We start from the raw sequence: 27,175 nt of genomic DNA, 5'->3' as shown, positions 1-27,175 counted from the left end.
GAGATGGAAAGGAATTGACATCGATGAGAAAGAAAGGGAGGACATGTGACAGGGACAGTGTCTGAGGAGTTTTTGAACATCTGGACTCTCCACTGTGAGCCACTTGCAGAGGTTGCTGACCCCATCCTGGCTGCTTTATAGTAAGCTTGGATGAGCAGTACCCTGTTTTCTTAACAACATCCCAACTCTAACCTGACTAATGTGAAATACACTGCAAAATATAAGCTGAGGAGGTGAGAGGTGTGGATGCAGCCCTAAGTGCTGATTATTAAGGAATTGGAGGGGGATAAAGAAGATAAATATTATTATAACTTTCTGTGTTCTCCCAAAGCTTTATTGTTTTCTGGCTCTGAGAGCCGGGCTCTTTCAGAGTCATTGGACCTGCTTTGAAACAAGTGTGTGAAAGAGCAATTTTGAGAACTGCCTCCCCACCCCATCCCAGCAGCTGAGCCTCAGTGTCCTGAGCAGATCTTCAGCTCCACAGACCTCAGCTCACTGCCTTTGGCACCAGCAGAGGTCACCAGGAGCTGAGGGACAGTGTCCATGGTGACAGACCATGCAAACGGGAACTCGGAATCTTGTGCATCTGGTTGTTCCCCACCCACGATTACTTTAATGAAGTCACATAGAAAACCTAGAAAATACCTGAGTATATCACATGTACAAAGGGCAGGTATCACTTTCCATCCAGTGTGAGCTATGTCACAGTGACAGTATACACATGGGTTAACTAAGGTATAGCCAACACAGAAGTCCTTGAATTCTAAGTGTGTGTCTTCAGGAGTTTTTACATGTGGGTACACCCATAACTTCCCTCAAATCAAGAACATTTCCAGTACCCAGAAAGCCCCCTTGGTTCTCTCCCAATCAGTATCTCACGTCAAGGTAAAAATGTATTTTCCTGTGGGTTATGTTTAAAAGAATTGGAAACTCTGATAGAGAACCACACTAGGTAAAAGGTCATTCCTGGGCTTCCACCTCCAGCTCCATTAACCCCTCTGACACTGGCTGGCCCCTGAGAAGGGAGAGAAAAGAGTCAGCTGGTGACATTCATGTGGCCACAGAAGCTGGGTATGTGACTGTCACAAGGAGCTTAGGCATGCACCCTTAAATCAGCAGGCTGCTGTCCAAAATCCTGGAGGGTCATTGCTATTTACAGGCAACCTTTTCGATTTGTGGTGGATGTCCCCAGGAGTGCTATTTTTAAGCAGGGGCATGGCCTGCCGAACTTTCTGGGCAGTAGATTAAACTGCAGTGCATACAAAGTAAGATAGTGTAACAATCTACTTCCGATGGCTTGATTTGAACAGGAACATGGTTATCATTTTCCCTGAATAAGCCAGAAGGAGGCCCCTCCAGCCCTGGGTTCAGGGCCTGATTTAGGCATCTTTCTCCTCTTGAAGCATTCATCTCCAGAGCCAACTAGGGCCCCAAAGATGGCGCTCCTGAGAGAAGGGAGAAACAAGTCTCCTAACAGGTGCAGTTTCTCCTGCTGACCTTTGCCTCCACAGGTCTGGACAGGCCTTAAAACCTCTCTCAGAGCCCTGGGAGAGCAACCTGAAGAACTGGCTAGAGAGGCAAGGTGGACCTCTATCTTTCCCCTTCAAGGGGAAGGAAATGTTTCAAAGAAAGAGCCGGTGATAGAAAAGGCCCAGGGCAGAAGAGTCAGAGACTGGCCTTCAAGGGCACTGCTAGAGGAGCCAAAGTGTCCCGAGGTCTGAGACAGGATTGGCCAGACTGAGCCTCTCTGGCCCCACCCAGCATGGAAACCTCTTCAAGGCTGGGCCCTTCCAGCTCTGGTTACACTTCTTGGCTGTGTGCAGGCAGCAGGACGTGGTTGACTCCTCCAGCTTCAAGGTCAGTGAGACTATGAAACTTGCTTTATTTCTCCAAAGAGGGGCATTGCTACAGCCAGTGTAAGGGGCCTTGGAGGAGTGGACCCAGGGCTGTGAACCAGGACCAAATGTAGGACAGTTACTATAGGCACTGCGCTCACGAGAACATGATGGTAACTTGCTAAAGAAGCCGGCAGAGCGCTGCAGTTGGCTGAATCCCCTCCTCAACTTCGTATACAGGGACAGCTCAGCACAAGGTACGAGAACCACCTCAGTCATCTGCTTGCCGTGCCTTTTTTTTGATAATGAATCAGGAATTTTTGTTGAAAACAAAATTCTAAATATGGAATTTTGACACTGAACTTGGGATGACCATAAACTTTAAATTTCTTTCCCTTGTAATTTACAGACTAATCCACTCTTTTCTGGGAATGTTTTTTCTCCATAGCATCAGAAGAGATGCAAGTCAGTGACTTGGGGTAAAATACCTACAGAATTAATTGATGCTCTCAAAAAGAACTAATTAATTACTAATAAACTGGATCCAATTTAAACTGGTTAATATTATTGCTAGAGATTCATTTTTGCACTCTCTAATACATTGAAAACCAACCAAGTAACTGCTCCCTTCCCCCCTCCCCACCAGAGCTTAAAAACAATTTATTTTTTAAAGCTTCAGAATTGGGCTCAATCTGTTTCATCTCTGGCAAAGACCTGCTCTTTGCTTACTTGCTTGCTTGGCTCTCAGAGGCTCACTGTCGGTCCTGTTTGTGCCCCAGGAGAGGGTGGTATCTATGCCTTCAGATGCTCTACTTGCAATGTATGAAGAATGACAATTGCCAAATAAACCAAAACCCTTCCATCTTCTCAGTGTTGCCCTTGACACCATCCCAAAAGCCTTATGGGGCTCTCTGATCCCCACAGTGTCAGCTTTAAGGACCATGTGGCAGTTAGACTATTGGAGTCCTTTGCTCCTCTGCTTTCTCGGGAGCCTTTTCCAAAGACCGCTGACATGAAGTGAACAGACTGTGTGCTAAGGCACAGGAGTCCATGTACCCCTTGGCCTCTGCCAGCTTCATCACATCCTCAGAGCATAAGCTAGGTCACTTTTCTTAAAAGAGTAGCTGAGGAAGGTCCAGGCAATCATGGGTTGGGGAGGGGGTGGCATGGTGAGTCCAGGGATTTTAGAGGCAGGATGGGGCTAAGTCTGAGGCAGATTTTGCCCCTAGTTCAGAGAGCCTGGGTCCCCATCTCTCTCCAAGTCTGGAGAAAGATCCGTTTGCATATTCTGAGGAAACCTTGCTAGCCTGTGTCTAACATTCTGGGGGTTGCTGCCTAATGAGCCAGGAACCCCACAGGGTCCTGAAGGTGAATATTGGAGGTTATACCTACCCCTACCTAGAAAGACTTGAGATATCTTCTCTTGGGCAGGGAAGAGGGCACTCCACTTCACTCCAGTGGCTCGAAGTACTAGGTGGCTCCTAGCAGTCTATTTAAAAAAAAAAAATTACCCTTGAGAGACAAGTCTGGTAACAGGCTCAGGTCTTCATCGCAAGGGGTCCTAGGAAAGGCCTCTGTCTTACCGGGAAGGACTCTAAGCATCTCCTGCCCATGACTTTCTGCTTGCTGAGTAGGATAGAGAAGCACAAGGGCGTCTGTTAAGGTTGACTGTGTGTCCATTGGCCATGAGGTAACTTGAACCCTTTGCTCTCTTCCAACTGGGAAGGCACAGCCATTTTCTGTGGGTCTACGAGGCTGGCATCATGGGAGTTTGCTCAGAGCGTACTGTGGAGCTGGGCCAGCACCTAGGATGTCCTCTGTTTTGGGGTGACTCTGGATTGAGAGCTGACATGGGGTTCCCCCCCCAACCCCCAGCCCTCCCTGCCTTCCATCTGCCCTCTGGCTCCACAGAGTTCAGACACATGGATGCTGTGGACAGCAGAACCGGAAATAACTCTGAGTCAGCAGAAAGGCACCCACAGTGTTTCCATCCAGGATATTCAAAATGACCAGGATCGGGGCAGTGACAGAACCCAGGGCCTCCCATATTCCAGGATGTCACAGGGCCACAGAAAACCCTTACACCAGGACCCAGACTCCCAGTACCTCTGCCTAGGATGGAGGGCTCTTTGTGGCTACTCTAGTCTTTTAATGGAGAGGGCAAGTGTGAGAACAAACATGACTGGCTGCCTTTGGCTCACTCAGGCTGGGCTGTTGCACCCCACACAATAATCTCCCTGGCTTGGAGAAGAGAAATTCTGCCAAGTTTTCATTATAAAAATTTAATTGTAAAAATTGAGTGCTTTTCACACCAAGAGTCATAGAGGTGTCCCAGGTTAGGGAAACTGAGGCAGACAGCTTCTCAGAGGTGAGAGCTGAAGACAGTTTCTCTCCATGCCCTGCAATCTCTACTTCCACACAAGGGGGAGGGAAGAGGGAAGGAAAGAGAAAGCAAGTCTGTGCACCCTGTCCTCAGAGAAAGGAAGGCTGCTACAGCGTCCCAGTGTGGCTTGGCAGGCACACTGGGCACCTAGTGTCAAAGGAAAGTGGGCAGTGATATCCCTGGCATCCCTTCCACTTCAGCAGAAGCTTGAGAACAGGAGAACAAGCTTATAATGTTCTGGACTCTGGAAGGAGTCACATCCTCTGAGGTGACAATCCTGTGCCCTGGAGCAGCTGCAACAAATGCATTTCTATGTTCTTGGAGTGACCTGTGGCACTCCTAGGTCGTAAGCCACCAGAGTGGCTCCCCTCCAATTGCTGGTCCAGGCTACATGTGAGGTGCTGGGGTCCACAAGGAACCTAGATCCAGAGCCAGCAACAAACCTGGGTTCAGATCCCAGCTCTACCAGTGAGTAGGCGCTAAGACCTAGAGCGTGTCACTTGACTTCTCTTGAGCCAAAGGAATGCCTGCTTGGCAGGATTATTGCAAAGCCTGAGGATGTTTGCGTGCCCCTTGCACTGTGAGGACAATTGGGAGCTCAATTGATGTTAGTTTAAAGAACAGAGAGGAGGTTTGACTGAGCTGCAGGAAACACCCCAGTCGAGGGTCAGGGTGAGAAGAGGGATGCCTGTCCTACAAAGCCAGGAAGCCACTGGAGACACTGTCAGGAAGGTGGCTGGATAGGGGATGATGGCTGAATCTACTTTGTGAACCCTCATCCTGGTTTTCAGAATATGATCAGTGGATCTGGATGGACATAATAGACACCTCCTAAATAGAATCTTGTCCTCAGAGAGGTGAAATCATAAAACAATTGAGTGAAGCACTTTAAGTGATAAAAAAATAAAAAGCAAGCTAAAATGAACAGAAATTGAGAGAGTTGCAGTACTGGCTGGAACCATGGGGGTGGCCTATGGAAGAGAGTGAAGATAATTCCATAGTGTGAGGACCATGAGGGGAAGGACACTCACATTTATTCTGTGCCTGTTGTCCCTGCCCCTTCCTTCTTGCAACACCCAGAGAGAATACTTGTCACACCCATGATGAAGAAGGAGCTGTGGAAGCTCGGGGAGAGGGGGGTAAAACCAATTCCTCAGCCAGTTACCAGTGCCTGGGTAGCTTTTTGTGACATACGTAGGATGGCTCCATTCGTTCAGACACTCATGCCAAAGGCAGCACCTAGAAATCTGGATTTTTCACACATTTCACAGCTGATTTTGTTTTAGCATTTTACTTTTTAAAAGTCATAAATGTAAACATCTTAAGCGATGTCATACAGAGTTCCATTAAGAGAAAATTAATTCTGCTTTCTCCATCTCCATTGCTCTGACCCCTTAGTAGCTTGAGGAATGACCCTCAGTAATTTTATGTTCATACAAATAAAGCAAATGCATACATACATACATATGTTACATACTTTATATACATATGTGTTTATATGTGTGTGTGTGTGTGTGTATATATATATATATACATATATATAACAAAATTTGAATCACTTGTATTCACTCAAGGTACTTTTTTTCCCTTTTACTCTAGGAATAGACATACATCCAGGTAAGTCTAAGCAATTTTAACACATTCTTTAACAACTGAGGAATATTCCATGGTCGGAATATGTCATACCTTCTTCCTCTGACAGGTGGATTACTTCTGGTATTTTTTTTCCACTACAAATAGTGTTCCAGTGAACACTATTCTTCCTGCCTTTCTCTTTCTTTAACTACTGGCAACTTTATTTCTGCAGAAAGTATTTCTAAAGTGTGGCGCTGTGCTGGTGTGCCCAGTCATTTTTAATTTTGATAGGTGTTTCCTGTCTCCCTTTCCAGAATAGTTGCAACAGTTCACAGAGCAGTCCAGGTGATTCCATTCCGAGCCAGGGTATGAAGCCTTGACAGCTGCCCAGGCCACAAAGCTGGTGGCATATGCTGTGCCCTGTTAGGGAAGCTCTCACTCCTTCTGACCTCCTGCTTATCTTACACTCCTCAGCAGGAGACTTTTAGGACCAAAATAAGACCCCACCCTGTGTTTGAGCTCGGCCTTTTATTCAACTGTCTTTCTACGTTGCACAGTCCCTTACTTAGAGCAGCTAAGTGCAGCTTGACCTGCAAAAGGCTGCTGCTCCCCATCTTTGGGTGCTTTGGGTCAGGCAACAGGTCTGAGACGTCCCTGTGGATGGGGCCTAGAGAGAGAAGACATTAGGGCTGAAGGTACACAGGAGCAAGCTTCAGGGGTCTGGAGGACAGAAGCAGGGCTGGCCTGCAGGGATGCACATCCTTGGGGTACAAAGTGGTCTGTGCTTGACTGAGTGTCACACTCAGGGCCACAGAGTACCCATGTCCACAGAAGAGAAGGGAGCTTTGAGGAAGGCTCCATCTTGGCTGACTTTCTAGGAGGGTACTAGGAGGTGGCCTAGCCCATGAAGTGACCTGATGAAGGGACAGACAATGGCAGAGACTTAAAGGCAGGTGTTTTGGCTCCAGGGCCTTTGTTCATAACCCTACCCGTGTCGGTCCATGGTCATGATGCCTTATTGCTACTGGTGAGCTCTGTCGTGAGGGAACTCTCTTGCACTCAATGCAGGACCCTCATGAGAACACGTTCCTTCCTGAACACCGTCAGATGCCTCCCATTCAGCCTGAGCTCCCTGCTCCTGCTGCTCTCTAGCCAGGATCCCCAGTTGTGGGGTAGCTCTATGTTGGAGGCAGTTACTCAAGGCAGAAACCTGGGTGTCCTTCAAGGCTTTCTCATGTTGCTACATCTACATCCAACTGTTCACAAAGTCCTCTGGGCCCCTTCACTCAATACCTTGAAGATTCTTCCATCTATCTCCAGGAAGCCTTCCTTCCCCTCACTCAAGCCCAGAGTCTCCTGCCTGGATCATTTGAGGCCCCTAGGACCTTATTTCCCTGACTATATGTAACTTTCCCTTTCTCACCAATTTCTTTTTGTTTGCACAAGAACTTCTAACATGCAGTGCATATGTCCTATATGTCAAGATTTGTGCTCAGGCCTCTATAAAGTAGGCACTGTTACTACCCCCGGTTGCAGGTAAGGAAACTGAGCAGTGTTTCTCAAACCATGTTTTATTGACTCCTAATTCATAGCAGACCAACTTATTTTCACAAAACAATCAAGTACAATTACTAGAGAAATAAAATAAGCAGGTATTCAAAATACTGGCTCAAATTCAAATTACTCAGAGTGCTATAAATGGTAAATGTAAACTCTTTCTCTGCCCCTTTGATATGTAAACATGTTTATATATCATAAAAAATATATGTAAACATGTCTCATGCTTTCTAAAAATCAAGTCAGCCATACCTGTAATCCCTCTGGAGACTGAGGCAAGAAAACTGCATGTTTGAATCCAACCTGGGCTACATAGCAAGGCCGTGTTTCAAACAAACACCATAACAACAAACAAAGTGAGACTCCAGGTAGTTTTACCACGCAGAAGCCATTCTGAAACAAAGGCAGCAAGGAAGCTGGAGCCAGGGCGGACCTCTATTCTCAATGGGAAGGTAGTAGTCTTCCCTAGGTAATTGGCTGTGCTTTGTAAAACTACCTACCGTCATAGAGACAGGAGGAGATTTATCTGTCCTTTGGATAAAGCCAATTAGCTGACATAAATGACCACCCAGGTTATCAGGTAAATTTAGGATGAATTATCTGGGACAAATGGTGCTGTCAAGTCCTCTTACCTGAGTGTTCTTGAGAACATGTATGTAATGGGTCATATCTGCTTGGCTATACAAAAGGATGAGTTCTTTTTGTGTCTGTGAAATCTCCTTAGAAGGTGGCCTGTGAATGCACCACTGGTTTAATGTTTCCACAAAAATAAAAATGATTAATTTTCTTTATTTTGTAGAGAGGAATTTCTGGGGTTGTGGGAGATTTAAATTATATTTCCCCAACACCTAGCACTAGCTCCTCATCTGATTCTTCATTCTCTAGTCTGAGTAACCTTTAAATAAAGGGGGATCTATGCTCTCTGTTTTCTGTGGGGCAGCCCCTGCAGGGTCACCTGTAGAACTTGCTAACGGTGTGTACAGTGGCTCCCAGGAGGCAGCCAAGTGGTCAGGAGTCTTCACTGGCCACCCTGGTTCTTGAGCAGCCCAGATACCAGGAACCTGAGCAGATATACTAAAAACCAAACCTACCAGCTTCACTTGGTAGAATTTCTTTTTTTATTGTGATTAATTTTTTACTTTGGCAATATTGAGGATTGAACTCAGGGTCTCACACTTGCTAGATAAGCACTCTACCACTTGTGCTTTTAGTTTGTTTTTCAGGTAGGGTCTCATACTTTTGCCTTAGCTGGCCTTGGACTCCAATCCTCCTTCCTCCAGCTTCCACCTCCAGAGTAGTTAGAAAAGCAGTTGAACACCACCATGCCCAACTTTTTTTTTGAGATAGGGTCTTGCTAACATTTGCCCTGGTTGGCCTCAAAATTCAATCCTTCCATCTCCACCTCTTGAGTAGCTGGGATTGTGTGCACCTGGCCCAATTGGTAGAGTTTCAAAATCTAGGGCTAAAAGGGATGCATTTTGGCATAATAGAAGTAGATTTTTTTAAAGTTTAGATTCAGCATGTGTGTCCATATTGGCTTAGGTACAAGGACTAGGGAGAAGCAAATTAAAAAATGAAAAATACTCAAAGCAAAGGGGCCAGTCCAGGTGGGGAGGTATGTTGGGAATGGCCCAGGGGAAAGGACACCTTCTGTTATAGTTATGTGCAGCATCTGACAGGGATACACTCAGAAAGCTGGTAAGATGTCCTTCTTCTGGGAATTGGGCAGAACCTGCTTGCAAATCGTTACAAGTCGCTAGTTGACAAGATAAGTTCTAAGAACTGCACTATTAGATGATTTGCTCATTGAAGAACATCATGGAGTGTTCTTCAGAAACTTAGATGGGGTTTGAATTCAGAGCTTTGTGCTTGTAAGGCAAGCATTCTACCACTTGAGCCACTCCACCAGCCCTCACATGGCCTCTTGATGCAATCAAGAGCCCCTGGAACATGAGTATATATGAAGCTGCTCCCTGTGTAACACAGCATACTGTACTGTAATCAACTTTTTTAAAAATAAGGAGGAGTGCACTCTAAAATTATGATGAAAGCACAATATAGTAAATACAAAAACCAGTAACATAGTCATTTATTATCATCAAATATTATGTCCTATAAATTGTCTGTGCTATACTTTTATATGACTGGCAGTGCAGTAGGTTTGTTTACACCAGCACCATCACAAATACGTATGTAATGTATGTACTGACCTACATGAAGACTACAATGTCCCTAGGCAGTAAGAACTTTTCAGCTCTGTTATAATCTTATGAGACTACCATCATCCATGTGGCCCATTGTTGACCAAAGCATCATAATACAATGTATAACTGGAATTATATAACATTGGAGAGGGAATGGCTACTGAGCACTACTATGTACAAGGAAATGTAGCAGGTAGAGAAAAGTTCCTTTCCTTGAAGAATTTACCCACCACCTATGAAGACAATACAAATAGGAATTCCTTAACATGCAGGAGATAGATGATAGTTAAGTTCACCAATAAATGCTAATAAAAACACCAAACTTGTGCCGCACAAGTGCAAATGAATGGGCAACTTATGAACACTTTGGAAACTCAGACACAGTCCATTTAGGTAAGAAGGGAACAGATTTTGTAAAGACCGGGGCACCAGGCTGTGATGAAAAGCAAAGTCCAAACTGGAGGAGCAGTAAGGAGAAAGAAATGGTAATACTTTTAGCAAAACAAGTTAAAATGATTTATTGCATTAGCATCAAACCCAAATAGCCAATCAATACTTCAAAATTTTATATGTATATAATATTAGGAGAGTGATAGAAATGCAAATAAACATATACATATGTGTGTGTATGTATGTATGTGTATATATATATATATATATGTGTATATATATATATATATATGTGTATATATATGTGTATATATATATATATATATACACATACATACATACATACATATTCTTGATTTTTTTCAAGTTAAGATTGTGTATGCCCTGGAGTTGTGAATCTGAATGTCAGGTTGGTGGCTATACCCTGGGTGTTCTGGGCCCCCATTACAGTCCCTGAAAGATTCATGCATGAGCCAAATGTGACTTCATGAAATTCCTAATGTAATCTTTAGTTTCCCCCAAGAAAAGACAAAAGGGACCCTGATCAACCCTTTGTCTTGTTTCATACTCTGAATGGATTGAGGAGTATCTAGGAGGGAACATATGAGCCTTCTGCCAGTGGTTCTGAAGTTTTCTGCAAATCCTCCCAAGGCATAGGGAAGGAAGCCACTTTTTACCAACAAAGGTCACAAGTAAAATAAGATGAAGTCACTCGATGTAATGCATCATGGCCTGTGGAAATCACAAGAGATTATCACATCTAATTGCCTGCCTCATATTGTTCACATTCCTGTTGCTCCGACCAAGTCCTGGGGCTGCTTGATGTGGGCCTCAGTGATCTCCGATGGAGTGAACGTCATCAGCGTGAACCTTTCTATTCACCTGCCCTGGCCTGACCACGTCTAGACAGTCTGATGGTGCTGAAGGTTTCAGCGTGGTTGTAAGACCAAGTACAAGCAGGCACAGATGTCGCCTATCCAGGATTTCCAGAAAGAACTATCAGACTGCCTTGGAAACACACTGCAACCCCTCCGCTACATACACCACAGTCATGAAGCAACTCTATTTTAGAATATGCTCCAAAGAGTTTCAATTTCAAAGACAGAAGAATTTTGGACAAGATTCTGTCTCTTTTCCAGTACATTACAGCAGGCTCCCAAAGGATGTCACTATGGTGACACATTCGGGTATTAGCAACTTGTCCTCAAACACACTTAACTCCTCCCCTTCCACCCAGTGGCTGGCCTCTAATCCTAGAAAAAACTCACCATTAAGACACATACCTGAAAGGCCATACAGGAGGAAAAGCAGACCATGTGAATTTTCATGGGATACTCTTCTATGGGGCTGTGCATCCCACCTTCTGCCCTCCTCATCCTGCCTCTCACCTCTCAAATAACACTTTGGGACCATCTATTACTTACATCTTTGCCAGCCTTACGTCCATCTATTACTCACAGTTTTGCCCACCTTATGGACATTAGGGAGACTCAACCTTTGCCCCTGGCTTTAACCAAGGAGTCAAATGCCAAGTAAGGTATCTGGGACATCAGTAACTGATAAAGGCCCAAAGAGCATCTAAAACTCTCTTATCCATCACCACATGGTTGATGGCCCAGGGCAAGTCAGACTCATTTGTCAAGACCCAGAAAAGGGGATAGAGGGAGAACTTGGCTATGGTTGGGCCAGAATCAGACAGGTATGCATCCAAAATCCACTTACAGTGTGACCCTGGATAAGTCATTTGACTGTATAAAGGAATGTTTATCTTCAGCTATAAAATGTGGCAAAAGAATATAATGTGTCTATCCAAGCAGGCATACAATGGTTATCCATTCTTTTCTTTCTCCTTGTAATGAAAACATTGCTTGCTTGGGTAGAGAAATGCATTGAAGGCTCTGAGTCTCAGCAGTAGGGAAGCAGGCAGAGGGTTCTGCAAGGTTGGAGCCTAAGGAGGAAGGAGTCTGAACCAGAGGCAGGTACAAGGAACCTGGGACTGCCACACTGAGGTAACACCTACCTGTACCACAGAACTGACTGCTCCTCCCCTGGGTAGCTCCACCTCATAATGACCCTAAGGAGGCGCTCTACCACTTGAGCCACTCACCAGCCAGCCCAACATTTTCATCACCAGAGAAAGAAAGCCCATGTCCTCTGGACAGGCAACTTCCAGCCCACTTTCTTAGTTTATAGGTTTGCCTGTCCCTCAGGATCCACAGGGGAGTTCCTTCCAGACCAGAAACTGCAAAGTCAGCCTTGATTTTTGGTTGTTGCTATTTGTTGTCGGTGGTACTGGAGTTTGAACTCAGGGCTTTGCACTTGTAATGCAGCGCTCTGCCACTTGAGCCACACCTCCAGTCTTTGATTTTTTTTTCTTATTTTTCACTTCCAAACCATGAATACAACCTATCAGTTCTACCCCAGAACAGATTGCAAGTACTCACTCCCTCCTCATCCTCACTGACTCACCTGGGTCTAGGTACCCTTGGGTCTCACTAAGACTGCCCTGGGACTGTCTAACTGCTTCCATTCTACCCATGCCTGCCTGGGGCATCCTCCACACACAGCAGCCAGAGCAGCCTTTGTAAAGGATGCACTGAGCTCCATTCCCGGCTTGTCAGCACGTCTGTAATTTTCCTCTGCACTGAGGAAAAAATCTAAGTTCCTCACGGCGATCTCACGACCTCGCACAACCTGGCCCGACAGCTTCTTTGACGTTCCGTCAGTTCACTCTGCTTTGTTCACTGTGCTTCAGCCCCACCGACACCCCTTCTGTCTTAGGACAAAGCTAGTTCTGTCCAGGTTTAGGACTTTGACTTTTTTGTTCTCTTTACCTGACCAGCCTATTTCAAAGTAGACATCACTTCCAATTCTCCTGAGTAATATCCTGCTTACTTCCTTCTTTGGACTCATTCCCACCTATGATTATGTTTGTTTTCCTGTTTTGAAACATTCTCTCACTTAGGTTAGAAGCCCCAAAAGAGGCAACAGTATTTCTTTTGCTCACTGTCTTATCCCCATTGCTTGGGACAGTGTGTGGCATTTTGCAGGTCCTCAGTCAAGAGTTACTTGATGATTGAGTTCCATGCTACCTGCTGGATTTAGAAGCCAATCCTAGACCATTTCTGGAATTCCTATGAGAGGAAGGGGTCATCTGAGTGGACACCAAGTTTCTTCAACCTTGTGACAGCCAACAGCAGTGTTCCCAGGGAGAGCAATCTTGGTGGACTAGAGCCCACTATGCATTGGAAACTCTGTTTGACTGCTCAATGTCTGCCCAAGGGGAAGAACAACTCTAAAGTGAAGCCCTGGAGAAACAGATGTGCACTTTCTGCCCGGTGTATGTGTGATGCTCCAGCTGTTAGCAAGCCCCTCTAGCTGCAGGAGGGGAGCCCACATTGAAGGCGGCTCTGGACACAGAAGGAATTGAAAAATGTGAATAGCTTTGCACATGAGCCCAAGATTTCCTTTCACTCCAAAACTTCTGCCTAAGTGGTTTCACAAGATTCATTACTTATAAAAACCACCATGTTTGGAAACTAGGCAAAGCCAAATACTGACAGCTTCAGTGGGAACAGATTACCTCTTATCAGCAAACATCTTAGTTTTATTTACTTACTCCTCATGCTATCATCTGTGCAAATAACAAAATGGAGCCTCTTCTGAGCAAGGGTTTCAGTCACAAATACTGCTTCTGTAATGTTTGGGACCTGCCAGGTAACAGGGACACTGAATGCAAGACAATACCATGTTCTGCCTGTGCAGCATTTTAAAGACTAATTTTAACATGCAACAGAGGTTTCGTTTAATCACAAGGAAAAGAGATTTCATTGCAAGACTGGCTCTGGGTCTCAGAGCTGCACAGAGCTGCCATTCCCAGTCAAAGGTTCAGTGAGACCCTTGTTTCAATCTCACATCCAAGTTTATAAATTGAGAACTTAATAGTAAAATTCAGTATCTCTGTGTATCTTGGCGAGTGAAAACATACAATCAAGGAAGCAGGAATTCTTCATTTCACCAAAGCCTGTACTCTGTGTCAATTCTCTAGAAGGAACAGAAGCAGGGATAAGTTAAGAATTTTGGTTCCAGGTTTGCTTTGCTTGCTACAATCAAAACCTCCCCACAATCAGTGACATAAATCATGTCACATCTCTGTCTAGACACCAATGGATGTTGGAACTCCTAGAAATAAAGTAATATTATTTCTAGAAACTAAAATATAGATATAATGACATTTTAGACCTCAGTATTTGAGCCAGACGCCCACCCAGGTGTCACCCACCCTCACGGGGAGGAAGGCTTTTGAAGACCACCAATTGTTGCCAAGCTGCACATGGAGACCATTCCCATCCTGTCCTTCTGACACTACTTCTTAAATTTATCTTTTCAACTAGACTCTGATGTGAACACTTATCAGTATATAGGCAACTAAAGGAAAATATCCAATTATCAAGGTATTTGGGTCAACATTTAAGTGTAGTAGACTCAAACTGTGATCTTCTTGATCTAAGCCTCCAAAGTAGCTAAGATTACAGGTGTGAGCCACCAGCACCAGGCTAGCCTGGTCATTAATAATCTCTTCTTGCTAACTCATGATTATGATTCTACACTTAGTTCTTTAAACATTCAATTTAAAGCAATTTATATTCTTGTCTGACATCAGGATTTTCAGTCTTTGGAGATCTAAGTCTATGGTTATTTCTTCTGTTGGTCTCATTCATTGCACCTTTTTATGTGATAGGAGATCTTTGATTGGGAGTGTTGTTTGATCTTCTCTCTAAGAATCCAGTACCTAAACTGAATATAATTTTCTTAGATTTTGAGACTGTTTCTGCTAGGATACAAGGTATGCCAATCTGCTAACCCTGGACAACTTCAGCCTCTTTCGAAGGTTCTGACTCAGTGGGGGAGTCCCAGACTCAGCCCCCCACTTCATCATTGACATCCTGAGCTTAGAGCTCAGAAGGTCATTTGTCCTGAAGACAACCCAAACCTCTAGCCTGGTTATTCTCAGCTCTGATACCAGTTTATATTTGGGTAGTAGATGGGAGGATTGTCCTTGGAGAGTCCCCTACCTATTAGAAAATAGTTTCTGCTGGGTATTGGGGGGGGGGAGAGGGAAGGGGCGGAGTGGGTGTTAAGGGAGGGGGTGGGGGCAGGGGGGAGAAATGAACCAAGCCTTGTATGCACATATGAATAATAAAAGAAAAAGGAAAAAAAAAAGAATACAAAAAAAAGAAACCCAGAAATCCATCCTACTTAGTTGTGCAGTGACAGAGTCCAAAACAGCACCTTGTCTGTCAAACATCTAGTAGTAGAAATCCCTTAAATCCCTTTTTAGTTTATTTTTTATCGTATTACTAGAGAAAATGGTATAGAAATTCATAGAGTCTACATCCATATTTTCCAAAGCAGTGTGAAGAAAAAAGAAGAAATAGAAAATGAAATAAACTCAACAGTGGCTGTGGCTTTTTATCTTGCTTGTTGATCTCGGCTGTGATTCAGGATCATCCTGTAACACTCTCTGATACAGCTTCTTTGCTTTCTAGACACTCACCCAAGAAGAAGATGGCCAGTATCTTCTCTAAGTTGCTAACTGGCCGCAATGCATCTCTCCTATTTGCTACTATGGGCACCAGTGCCCTGACCACTGGCTACCTGCTGAATAGGCAGAAGGTGTGCGCTGAGGCCCGGGAGCAGCACAAGCTGTTTCCCCCAAGGTAAGTCCTCTTGGCTTCAAAATAATTCCAAGTGCTAGCTGGAATATGTTTTCCCCCAGCAGAAACTCACAAGGATACATCTTTTTGTCTTTCAAGATGATTAAGTCAAATTGACAATCATTTTTCAGATTTGTTAAGCTTAGTGACTTGTGTCACACACAAGAAGTCTAACATTGTCACTGCTGTCCAGAACTTGAATAATAAAAAGTGATAGTTAACATTTGTTGAGCATGTACTTTATGAGACTGTTATGTTAGCATGTATGCCGAGCACCTACTTTACATGGTGTGTTATTCATTTTAGTGTCCTTTTGTGATGACACTTTTAGGGCTTAGAAATTAAGTAGAGCTCAAGTTGCAGCCAAATGCAAACCCAGGCCCCCTTATTCTAAATCCATAGTTCACTCACTGCTCAACTGTCTTCCAGAACATGTGATGTCATAGGACTGTTTTTAAGTATGAGCTTCAATGGACATTACAGATGGGAAGTGGAGGAGTGGCATGAGGGAAAAAACAGATATGTTTTCTCAGCCCTTGGAACCTGACTGTGGATGAGATGCCACACACTAAAAGGCTGAGTGACATGCTGACTGTCTAGGATTCCATGTAGGTAGGAATGGAGGACAGAGATGAGGAAATCACTGAGGTGTCGCTCAGAGACATTGCTGTCTTTTGTGGAAATCAGCATCTCTGAGGGACTCACAGGCATCCAGGTACCTCAGGAATCTCTGAGGTGAGATTGCCTGTATTTGAGCCTATAGTGGTCTTGGATCCCCTGTTCTTCAACCAGTGCATATCCCAGGGTACCATTTGATGTCTTTTTATGTCTTTCTATGTATTATTCCTACAGATGCTTACTGAATGCCTGTTGTAACAGCCAGGCATTGCTCTCAAGGCAAGCAAAATCTCTGCTCTCATGGAGCCTCCCTAATAGACAGGGGACAGAGAAATAAATGACCCTCTAGGCAGTTCCATTTGCAGAGTCTCCAGTCTATCTTCCACAGACCTAAGGACCAAACTATGGCTTTCATATAATTTTACCAAAATTTGTGGGTAGATTAAAAAAAAAAGTCTGCATACGCTCACCTTTCACTTTATCCCCTCATTATATGAGCCAAAGTCGTAGCTTGTACAGCAAGCATTGTGGAGTCCCAATTAGTCAAGGTCACACCATTTTCTTTGGTAGTTCACTGGGATTATATATACAGGCTATTTTTAAAAGCTTGGGCTTTCTTAAGTCATGACTGTAAGGCAACTCCAGTCAATTGCGACTGTGTACACTGGCCAAAGAGAGACTGGTGCAAGAACAATTACTGAGCTCTTTGATAGGCCCTTCCTCTGCGGGCAGCTCGCTGAAAGCCTCTCTCTTCCCACAGCGCAGACTATCCTGACCTGCGCAAGCACAACAACTGTATGGCTGAGTGCCTCACCCCCACCATCTATGCCAAGCTACGCAACAAGGTGACGCCAAACGGCTACACCCTGGACCAGTGCATCCAGACTGGAGTGGACAACCCTGGCCACCCCTTCATAAAGACTGTGGGCATGGTGGCTGGGGATGAGGAGTCCTATGAGGTAAAGCCATTGACTGCTGGTTCCAGAGTAGGGGGCAGCCCTGGGTAGGGATGAAGTGCACCATCCCAGAGTCCACCTCGTCTCTATGTGACTAGCTTTCTGCCTCCTCCAGAAGGGCTCCCATTAAGGGAAGCTAGTTCCCAAAGAACAATCTGAAAGACTTTCTGGAATGATGAGATCTGGAGCTTCCCAGGGACAAGGTTTCCTTAGCTGCTGCCCTAGTATCCCTCCTCTTGGAGAAAAGGAGTTGCATGGTAAGCTATCTAAGCTTGCCAAGGAGCTGTTGTGTTGGTGGCTGGTCCTTACTGGGTGGTATCAGATTCCGTGTGTCTAGTTTGGAATTCTCTTATCTATTGCTATAGTCCCACCTCTTGAACTCACCAAATCTCATGGACAAATTCCATGATCACAGCATCTTCATCTGTGGCACAGAAACACAGGTGGTCTGCTGTTAGTGGAGCACAGAGCCATGCTCCCCTCTCCACAGAGCCTCCCACCTCCCTCAGGCCTCCCTCTTTGCATTCTTCTGCCATAAGGAGATGAAGGCAGTTCCTCATGAAGGCGGTCATCAAGGAAGGAAGAAGCCATCTTGAATAAACAACCAGTGGCTCACTGACCATTCCAGTGTATACTTCTGGACTCCCAGAGTCCCAAACTAGTGCTATCTCCTGGAACCCAAAGCCCTTCCCACTTCCCACAGGTTCCAAAGGCTGCAGGGTGTTCTGTTACTTCTCTTAAGTAACAGGAAATCCCTTAAATTGTGTTTTGTCTGTTTGTTTTGTTGACTAGATTGCACAGAAATGCTGGGGTGGGGAAGGTCTTCACAGGGCAAGAGGTCCCTGCTTTGCCCTAACTGCTGCTGTGTGCTTCTGGTGCAGTAGGTTTCCCAGGGTCTTAGTATGTTGCTTTAAACCTTAGCACCTGAACTTTTCTTTTGAGCACAAAGCTTCTTAGCCTTTGACCTGGCAGCTTCTTTTATCCCACAAAATAGAAACTTCAGATATTAACCACAAGAGTTTCTTGATCAGTTTAATGGCAGAATCCCAGAGGGAGGAGGATATGCACCTTGCCCTCTCTCAAGGGGCAAAGATGTGCCAAGAGGTTTTTTCTGGTATATGCTTGCTTTTATTACTATCTACCAGTCTACTCTCATGCTCATTTCCTGCATGGTAATATGAAAAATTTCAGTGGAGGGATCAACTCTGGCAAATGATAGAAAGATCTTTCACTATTAGATGAGCCAATTTAAGAGGAAACAGAGGCATTTTCCCTCCTGCAGGTGTTTGCTGACCTTTTTGACCCTGTCATCAAACTAAGGCACAATGGCTATGACCCTAGGGTGATGAAGCACACCACGGATCTGGATGCATCCAAGGTAGGCTCCAGCCTCCCTCTCTCCTCCCCAGGAAGTTGGCACTGCAGAGCCCACAGTGAAGGAACTTAAGAGCCATTTCCCTGGTTAGGTGTCCCGTGAAGGCTCTGTTTCTGCTTTCTGCTCAAGTACAGTGCACTCCCTGGAAGGCCATGGAGCACATTAAGAAGGTTCCAGGCTTTAAAAATAACTCCAGGTTGGCCACTGAGAACTTTAAACCTTTTTTAAAGCATTTCTTTTTATCAGCTCAAACTACCTATTGGGGGATAATGGATTCCAGACCCCACGATATGAAGAGTGCCCTTTTCTTATCTAGTTTCAAATGTGTTCAGTTTTAGTTGTATACAGCATCTTAGGGTCCCTGGGAAAGCTACAGAGCAGCAAGTGGAAACCCACTGCAGTTGAAGTAGGACCATGATTCAGGGCTTCCCCAGGACCCTTCACTCTACTCTGCTCAGATCACCCAGGGGATGTTTGACGAGCGCTACGTGCTATCTTCTCGAGTGCGCACGGGCCGCAGCATCCGAGGGCTGAGCCTGCCACCTGCCTGCTCCCGGGCCGAGCGAAGGGAGGTAGAGATTGTGGCCATCACCGCCCTGGAGGGCCTCAAGGGAGACCTGGCCGGTCGCTACTACAAGCTGTCGGAGATGACTGAGAAGGACCAGCAGCAGCTCATTGATGTGAGTTGGCGATGAACCAGCTAGTGGTTGCCTGGGGAGGGGCTAGACTGAGAGCTCCAACCTATACAAAGCCCTGACCAGGAACCTGCTGAGTTTTACCCCTGGGTCTGTCCAGGGCTGAGACTGACCTGGGGCTTCTACCGATTCAGTGTAAGGAAGGAGGAGGCAACCTTAAATCACTCATTTCAAGCCATGGTTAAAATCTGTAGAGGAAACACCAATGTGGAGTTGCTGGGCTGAGGTTGGGAGGGGGGACGTGAATGGAGGATACCTTGCTTGTTGATGTACGTGACCAATTAGGTATGAAAATCCTATCTGTGTCTGAAAAACACTTTCCATTACCACATCCAAAGAAAACCATGGAAGCTGGGAAAGTCTAGGCAGGAAATCACATGGTGCCCAGCCTCCCCTGGCTTCTTCAGAGCCAGTCTGGGGAACCTATGGCCTCATTTCTGCTGCCTCTACAGTGCTTTCCAAGCTTGCCTCCTGAACTAGAGTAGACAAAGCTCAAGTCCTTTATCTATTATCTCCTTCATACAGCTAAAACAGAATGGCATTTTCAAAAGTAGCTTCTAACTAAACTATAGGAAAAGCAGGAACAAAATTCTGTTGTTTCAGAAGATGCAAATTCCACAAAATTTGTGCCATTTCAAAACCAGAAAGGCTAGGTATATGGTCTACAGCCTTAGTCTTCTGGTGTCTTTGGCCATCTGCCACCATCTGCCTGCCTTGTTACACAGCAAGCCCACCTCTACCTTGGTAGCCACTCTAGTTTCTGTTCACAGGGTGAACTTACACCCACCTCTTAGACATCCTAGAAGCTCCCTCCCCAGAGCCACTTGCTATCTTACCTCTGTGTAATATCTGAATAGTTTGAATATATGAGATTATGACCTCCATGCACATAGCCTCGCAAGGCAGAGTAGTGTAGCCACAGCAAGACCCGTGGTCTCTGGACACAGATTTTGATATGTAGAGTAGTTTACGGTGGGCTAAAGGCACAAGGCTTGTGGGTCCTAGAGATGTAGGTCTGAATTTAGACTCTGCTGTTGCCTTATTAGTGTAATAGGGGGAAGGTTGGTCATCTCTCTGAGTCTCAGTTTTCTTCACTTCTACAAGAGCCTCTTATATTTACCTCAGAGGTTTGCTGTGAAGATTAGAGTAAATAAGTTAGAAGCACATAAAATAGAGCCTGGCACATGGTAAGCACTAAATTAATGGCAGCTTTTTTATGTATAGATACCTACTGTTTATCTCTAATACTTTTCAGTAACAAGAATAATATAATAACAAATGAGTCACTAATGCCGGAAACAGTGGCAGCTGAGTGGAACACACCTCTCAGGATAGCACCTCTCATTCTTGCCCACTCTGCCATTGCATAGGGTTAGTTTTGGTAATGTATATACATTCCAACTAGTGTACTAGTGAACTAGTGATTAAGAATTTCCATCTGAGCTGGGCTTGCTGGCACATATCTGTAATTCTAGCTCTCGAGAGGCTGAGGCAGGAGAATAGTGAGTTCCAGACCAGACTGGGCTACACCGCAAAACAAAACAAAACAAATGAACAAACAAAAATCCATGTAGACTAAGTCAGTAGCTTTCAACCTTAGCTGCATACTAGAATTGTCTGCAGAGCTCTTCCTTGCCTAGACAGTACCCAATAACAACTGAGTCAGAATATCTGGAGGATGGGAACAATTAAGTCAAAATCTCTAGGGGATGGAAACTGGGCATTAGCATTTGTTTTAAAGCTCCCAAGTTATTCTGGTGGGCAGCCACACTGAAAACCACAGCCTAAGAGGCCACAGCCATTGTTGGTGAGTTGACATTTGATCACCTGGCATTTGCAGCCATGCCTGATCTCATCAGTCTCTTCTCTCTGATTTGTCCCTTTTGACCTGCAGGACCACTTTCTGTTTGATAAGCCAGTGTCCCCTTTACTAACATGTGCTGGGATGGCCCGGGACTGGCCAGATGCCAGGGGAATCTGGTATGGACACAGCATCTTTACATTTGCCATGTGTGCAGAGGATCTCCTCAGATCGCTTGCTTGTCCTAACCTGAAGTTGCTGTAAACTGCAGTTGACAGCATGCCTAGCTTGAACTAAATGGGGAAGCTAAGACTACTTGGAAATTGTGTGTGTGTGTGTGTGTGTGTGTGTGTGTGTGTGTAGGAATGTGAGCTGGTATGCATGAATTATGCATGGGGGGGATAAAAAAGACTACCCTTAAAAGAAAAAGGTGTGCTTCATATTATTTGACCTCACAGAGAATCTGTCTCATGACATTAAAAGAGGAGAAAATGAAAAATAAATATTGATGACTTCAGAAAAGCCCTAAAAGAAAGAATGGATACCCAGTATGCACATATTTTATCCTCAGCCCACTTCAACTCCTGTACCTTGGAAGTTTATCCTGACTGTACCAGAAGGAGCTGAGATAAAAGTATTCATGAGCAGCTGGTCGGGGGGTAGACAGGCTCAGGGGGTAGTATAGCAAATCTGTGTGCTACACAGAACTCTGTGTGCCCAACCACTTTGGGCTGCAGGTAAAGTATCACACACACACCTTTTAAAGCACCATAAGATATTGGTTGAATGTGTTAGGAGACAAAATATTCCTGTTAGTGTTAAAGCAAAACTTTATCATATTTGAGTTATATGCCATCATCTTGTCTAAGGAACTAACGGGATTATATTCATATTGGGCAAAAAATCATGACCTCATTAAGAAATGGAGTTGTGACATTATTTTGTAGTACTTGTTCAGTCACAATTAAGAGACAAGGGCCATCTAGGAAATGAGGAAGGGAAAATGCAGCAATCAAGCTACAGAGGTAATGGGAATTTTCATGTGTTGAGACAAATGCAATTAACACTCAACACCATATTTCTCTCTTCATTAGGCATAATTTTGACAAGACATTTCTCATCTGGATAAATGAGGAAGACCACACCAGGGTGATCTCAATGGAAAAAGGAGGAAATATGAAGCGAGTGTTTGAACGATTCTGTCGTGGACTAAAAGAAGTAAGATACTATCAGAGATTTCTGAATATTCATTAAAATAAAATCCGTTTATTTTTCATTCTTGGGAAAAGACACTATGGTAACCTCCAAGATGGTGCTGTTTTTTTCCTAGGGCCAAAGTGCTGTCTTTAAAATGGGATTTCCAGGGTAGTGCTTCAGAAAATAGGTGACTGTCTCTTTATTAGAAAGTTTCTATGCTACTCTGACCAATCTACCATAATTTGGGGGAATGTGTGTCTTTTTTTTTTTTTTTTTTTTTGGTATGCTATAACTTTAATCTGCCATTCTTTTTTTTTTTTTTCATTTTTCTTTTATTATTCATATGTGCATACAAGGCTTGGTTTATTTCTCCCCCCTGCCCCCACTCCCTCCCTTACCACCCACTCCACCCCCTCCCGCTCCCCCCCTCAATACCCAGCAGAAACTATTTTGCCCTTATCTCTAATTTTGTTGTAGAGAGAGTATAAGCAATAATAGGAAGGAACAAGGGGTTTTGCTGGTTGAGATAAGGATAGCTATACAGGGCATTGACTCATAATTTGGGGGAATGTGTGTCTTGTTATTTTCTCATTTCCTACTTATTGCTCTTGGTTATTCTAAATATGTAATATAGGATGTAACCTGACCACAGATTTAGCTACTGTGAATTCCTACATTCTCCTATCATCTTGGCATGAAAAATAACATCAACACTTATTGAGAGCTTAGGTACTGTGTTCAATGCTTTACATGAGTTATCTGATTTAATTGCACCTTTTCAATTTTCTAATGGAAGTATAATTTTATATTAAATCAGTACTAGAAGTCTACTTCAATTTCATTCATGGGAAACATATGCTACTGATGTCTCTCTCTGGTGTTTAGGATGAGCTGAATGAATGGATATTTCAGAGCTCTACCACTTGTTCATCTTTGTTCCACTTGTAGGTAGAGCGGTTAATCCAAGAGCGAGGCTGGGAGTTCATGTGGAATGAGCGCCTAGGTTACATTCTGACCTGCCCTTCGAACCTTGGAACCGGATTACGAGCTGGTGTCCACGTTAGAATCCCAAAACTCAGCAAGGTAATGTTGTGTGTCCAGAGGCCTTGTGGGGTCTTACCACAATCAGCTCAAATGTGACTGCTTTGTGCAAGTTGAAAATATTCCAGTTCCTTAACCCTTACTTTCACCACCTGTAATAGAAAAATGATGAGAAAGGGTTAAGTTTGCCTTAAAAGATGTTTGTGGTAGTTAGGAGAAAACATTTAGGCCTATAAAAAAGGACTGGTGGCTTCAAAAATAAGGCCTTTGAATTCTCCCTCATGTAAGAAATCAGGACAGGACAGGTGAAGTGGCTCAGGCAGTAAGAGCGTGCCTAGCAAGTATGAGGCTCTGAGTTCAAACCCCAGTGCCATCAAAAAAAAAAAAAAAAAAAGAAATCAGGACAGGCAGATTGCTCTGCTCTGCTCCCTGGGTTCCTTCTTCCTTTCTCTGCCTCTTCTAGTACAAGTAGTTCTTAAATTTGAGCATGCATGAGGATCACCTGGATGACTTGGTCAAATGTGGATTGCTAGGTCTCACCTACAGAATCTGCATTTTTTGCAAGTTTCATTTTGCTGATGCTGCTAGTCAGGGGACCATGCTTGTAGTACTTACAGCACTGTCCCCATCTGCATGGTCACAGTGAGGCCCTCATTCTGGCTTATGAGAAAGGGAAAGCATGCAGTGCATCCATGTAAAGGTTTAATGTCTAGGCCTAGAAGTGGCCCACATCACTCCTGTTCATTTATCAGCAAGGCCTTAGCTAGCTAGTGGTCACTTCCTCAGCTCCAACACTGAAGGAAAAGGTAAAGGATTTTGGTGGGCAGCTAGTAATTTCTGCTACAGCAGACTCAGTAAATCAAATACTTTAAAAACAACTCCAGAAAATGTGTTGCCTGTCAAGAAAAAAATAGTATGAGCTTTTGTTATTCAAAATTCCAATGCTAAAAGAATAATATGAAGTGATTTAACTTTATGGTTTTATCTATAACAATGACAACTGTTATACAGATGAGGAATAAACTACCAAAGTTAGTATCCAGATGCAAAAAAAAAAAATAAAGTTAAAAATATAAAGTTGGAGTTTGCTACCTTCTAGCTATATGACTTTGGGCAAGTTAATGCTGAACCTCTATTTCCTCAGCTGTGAAATGGGGGTTGCTTTGGTTTTAATGTGTCTCCTAAACGTTCATGTGTTGGCAATTTAATCCCAAATTCATATATTAGCAGTATTTGTAGGTAGAACCTCTGGGATGTGATTAGGGTTAGATGAGACCATGAGACCACCATGATGGTATCAGTGGCTTTTTAAGAAGAGGAAGGAAGACCCAAGCTGGCATACATGTTGTGTCACATCATGTGATCCCCTCTGCCATACTTGATGCAGCAAGAAGGCCCTCACCAGATGCCGAGCAGATGCTCTGCCATGCACTTGGTCTTCCCAGTCTCCAGAACCATGAGCCAAACACACTTCTATTTTTTTAAGTTACCTGGTCTTGGGTATTTTGACATAGCAACAGAAAACAGACTAAGACAGGGGTGAAATCAATACCTACTTTAATGGGTGATTGTAAGGCTTAAAAGTTCCAACACAGTACCCTTGTATGCAATACATAAATGGTTTCTAAATGTTAACTCTTATTATCTCTCATTATGTCTTTGCTCAGTGAACTTTCCAATGAGGGTGAATCAGTCTTGTTTGTTACAACACTAAGTGTAATCCTCTGTCCTAGGATCCCCGCTTTTCTAAAATCCTGGAGAATCTGAGACTCCAGAAGCGTGGCACAGGTGGTGTGGACACTGCAGCTGTGGCGGATGTATACGATATTTCCAACATAGATCGGATTGGTAGATCAGAGGTAACGTCTCTCTCACTTTCCTAATATGGAATAACCAAATCAACCTAAGAGGAAGAACTAGAGAAGTAGCATCAACTGCCTCATTTTATTCACAACGCTCTACATCTCCTCTTTCCCCATTGAGTGCTGAGTCATGTCAGCTACTTATGCCTCAGTAATCCTCCTCCATGGGAAACAACACAGAGCATAAACACACTAGAATCTGAGAATTCATAGGCAAGTAAAGGAACTCACAGTGGGACTGCTGTCACCAGCCTGTCCAGGGAGCTCTTTCAGCAGCAGGAGCTCTATTATGCTGAAGGACAGCAGTATTTTATCATTGTGGAGTCAGAGAACATGTGTGCTATCCCTCTGTGAGTGGCAAAATGGGAAAGTTTCTGTTGATTTTGAATTTCTCTTGGTGAAGGTCATATACTACTACCTTCATTTTGACATTCTTAGATATTTGATAGTTTCTAAAATTTTTATTTTTAGGACTAAGATGGAAAGTAAGATTTCTACTAGTTGTATGTAAGATTGTGCTCATAGAGCAATGCTGAAGGAATCCTATGAATACATAGGATGAATAGGATTCTTTGGTATGTATAAGCCTTGAGTGACAAAGGAGATAAGGTCTAAAGAACTAACTTAAGGCATATGCAAGTGAATGTTAAGCAAATACATTAAGTTATCCCAGTGAGTTACACCAACCAGGAATGCCCAGGTTGTCATGGGACTACACTTGGAGGATAACTGTGTAAGGGCAGGCTCCCAATTTATATGGCAATCATCACACTATAATTTATAGTCTAACTGTAAGTTACTAGACAATCATTATAAAAGCTAGAAAAATGCCAAGTATTTTTTAAAAATTTATTTAATCCAACTCTGATCATTATGAATATTATACTAAATTGCCTTCTATTCTTTTGTAATGATTCCAAACACTTTAGAAATTGTTATTATAGAACATATTTGGTATTATAACATTTTCCTCAAATACAGAACTCAGATCCAAAGAACAACATAACTGTGTCATTGTGTAGTCTTATTTTTAGACCAACTTTGGTATTTTACAGCAGAGACTGAAGAGGAAACAGTATATGAGATAAAAAACAATAATTTTCATATATATATATATATATATATATATATGTTCTCACATATGAAGTGAAATAACTCCATCTTAATTAAAGAAAGCTTGAGAGAAACCCTTGTGATACCTCTGCCTTCCACCTCTGACCACAACCTCTAGACTATTTTATAATGAGAAGAAAGAAATTGTCATAAAGTCCAGCTAAGTGGCAAGCTTTCATTTATCCCAGCATTGTTCCAGTCTATCAGTGCCCTGCAGGTGTCTTCTGTTCAAATTAATCATTCCTTTTTCACTGTCAAGGTTGAGCTTGTTCAGATAGTCATTGATGGAGTCAACTACCTGGTGGATTGTGAAAAGAAGCTGGAGAGAGGTCAAGACATTAAAGTGCCACCGCCTCTGCCTCAGTTTGTCAGGAAGTGAACTTTCCCCTTCCCAATTTACAAGCAGTCTGTCTGCTGGTATGACAGAAATAAAGAAGTCTCTACTCTGAGAGTTTTTGTAGACTTTGAAAAATGCAAAATTGTAGGACTTGCTTATCTTTACAATAAAACTCTCCTTAATATCTTTGGCTTATTTCTCTGATTTTTTTTTTTTCTTTTTGGTGGTACTGGGGTTTGAACTCAGGCTCTTACACTTGCTAGGGAGGCACTCTACCACTTGAGCCACTCCACCAGCTCTATTGCTTTGCTTTTAATTCTAACAGGAGCAAACATCCTATTATAAGTAGCAGGAGGTAAAAATATTTTAAGGTAATGATAAAACTGACATTTTTAAGACTACTTACATATAACCTAGATACATTTTTAATCTAGATAGTAAATGTAGTCAACTCTTTAACAAATACCCTGTGCATACCATTAGAAAATGAGGAACTAATATAATAATCAATTTTCTGGA

The 27,175-nt window shown here is 43.6% G+C and overlaps 1 protein-coding gene across 2 annotated transcripts; it reads left to right on the top strand.

Annotated features, from left to right (window-relative positions):
* Window positions 1–1,454: 1,454 nt before the first annotated feature.
* Ckmt2 (creatine kinase, mitochondrial 2) lies at window positions 1,455–26,840 on the top strand. Of its 2 annotated transcripts, none has more exons than XM_020157437.2 (10): window positions 1,455–1,857; window positions 15,494–15,664; window positions 17,040–17,238; window positions 18,518–18,613; window positions 19,069–19,290; window positions 21,200–21,285; window positions 22,201–22,324; window positions 23,252–23,386; window positions 25,078–25,203; window positions 26,579–26,840. In XM_020157437.2, exons 1-10 carry the CDS (start codon window positions 1,763–1,765, stop codon window positions 26,696–26,698), a joined length of 1,374 nt encoding a protein of 457 aa, XP_020013026.1. In that variant the 5' UTR covers window positions 1,455–1,762; the 3' UTR covers window positions 26,699–26,840. The 2 variants fall into 2 exon arrangements, with proteins under 2 accessions (XP_020013026.1, XP_020013027.1); XM_020157438.2 differs by lacking the exon at window positions 1,455–1,857 and adding an exon at window positions 1,865–2,092.
* The last annotated feature ends 335 nt before the right edge of the window (window positions 26,841–27,175 follow it).

The sequence above is a fragment of the Castor canadensis genome, chromosome 6 (assembly GCF_047511655.1).
Source record: "Castor canadensis chromosome 6, mCasCan1.hap1v2, whole genome shotgun sequence".
NCBI classification, from domain to species: domain Eukaryota; kingdom Metazoa; phylum Chordata; class Mammalia; order Rodentia; family Castoridae; genus Castor; species Castor canadensis.
Note: the sequence above shows the minus strand (reverse complement) of the source record. Positions and strands in the feature narration are given on the sequence as shown.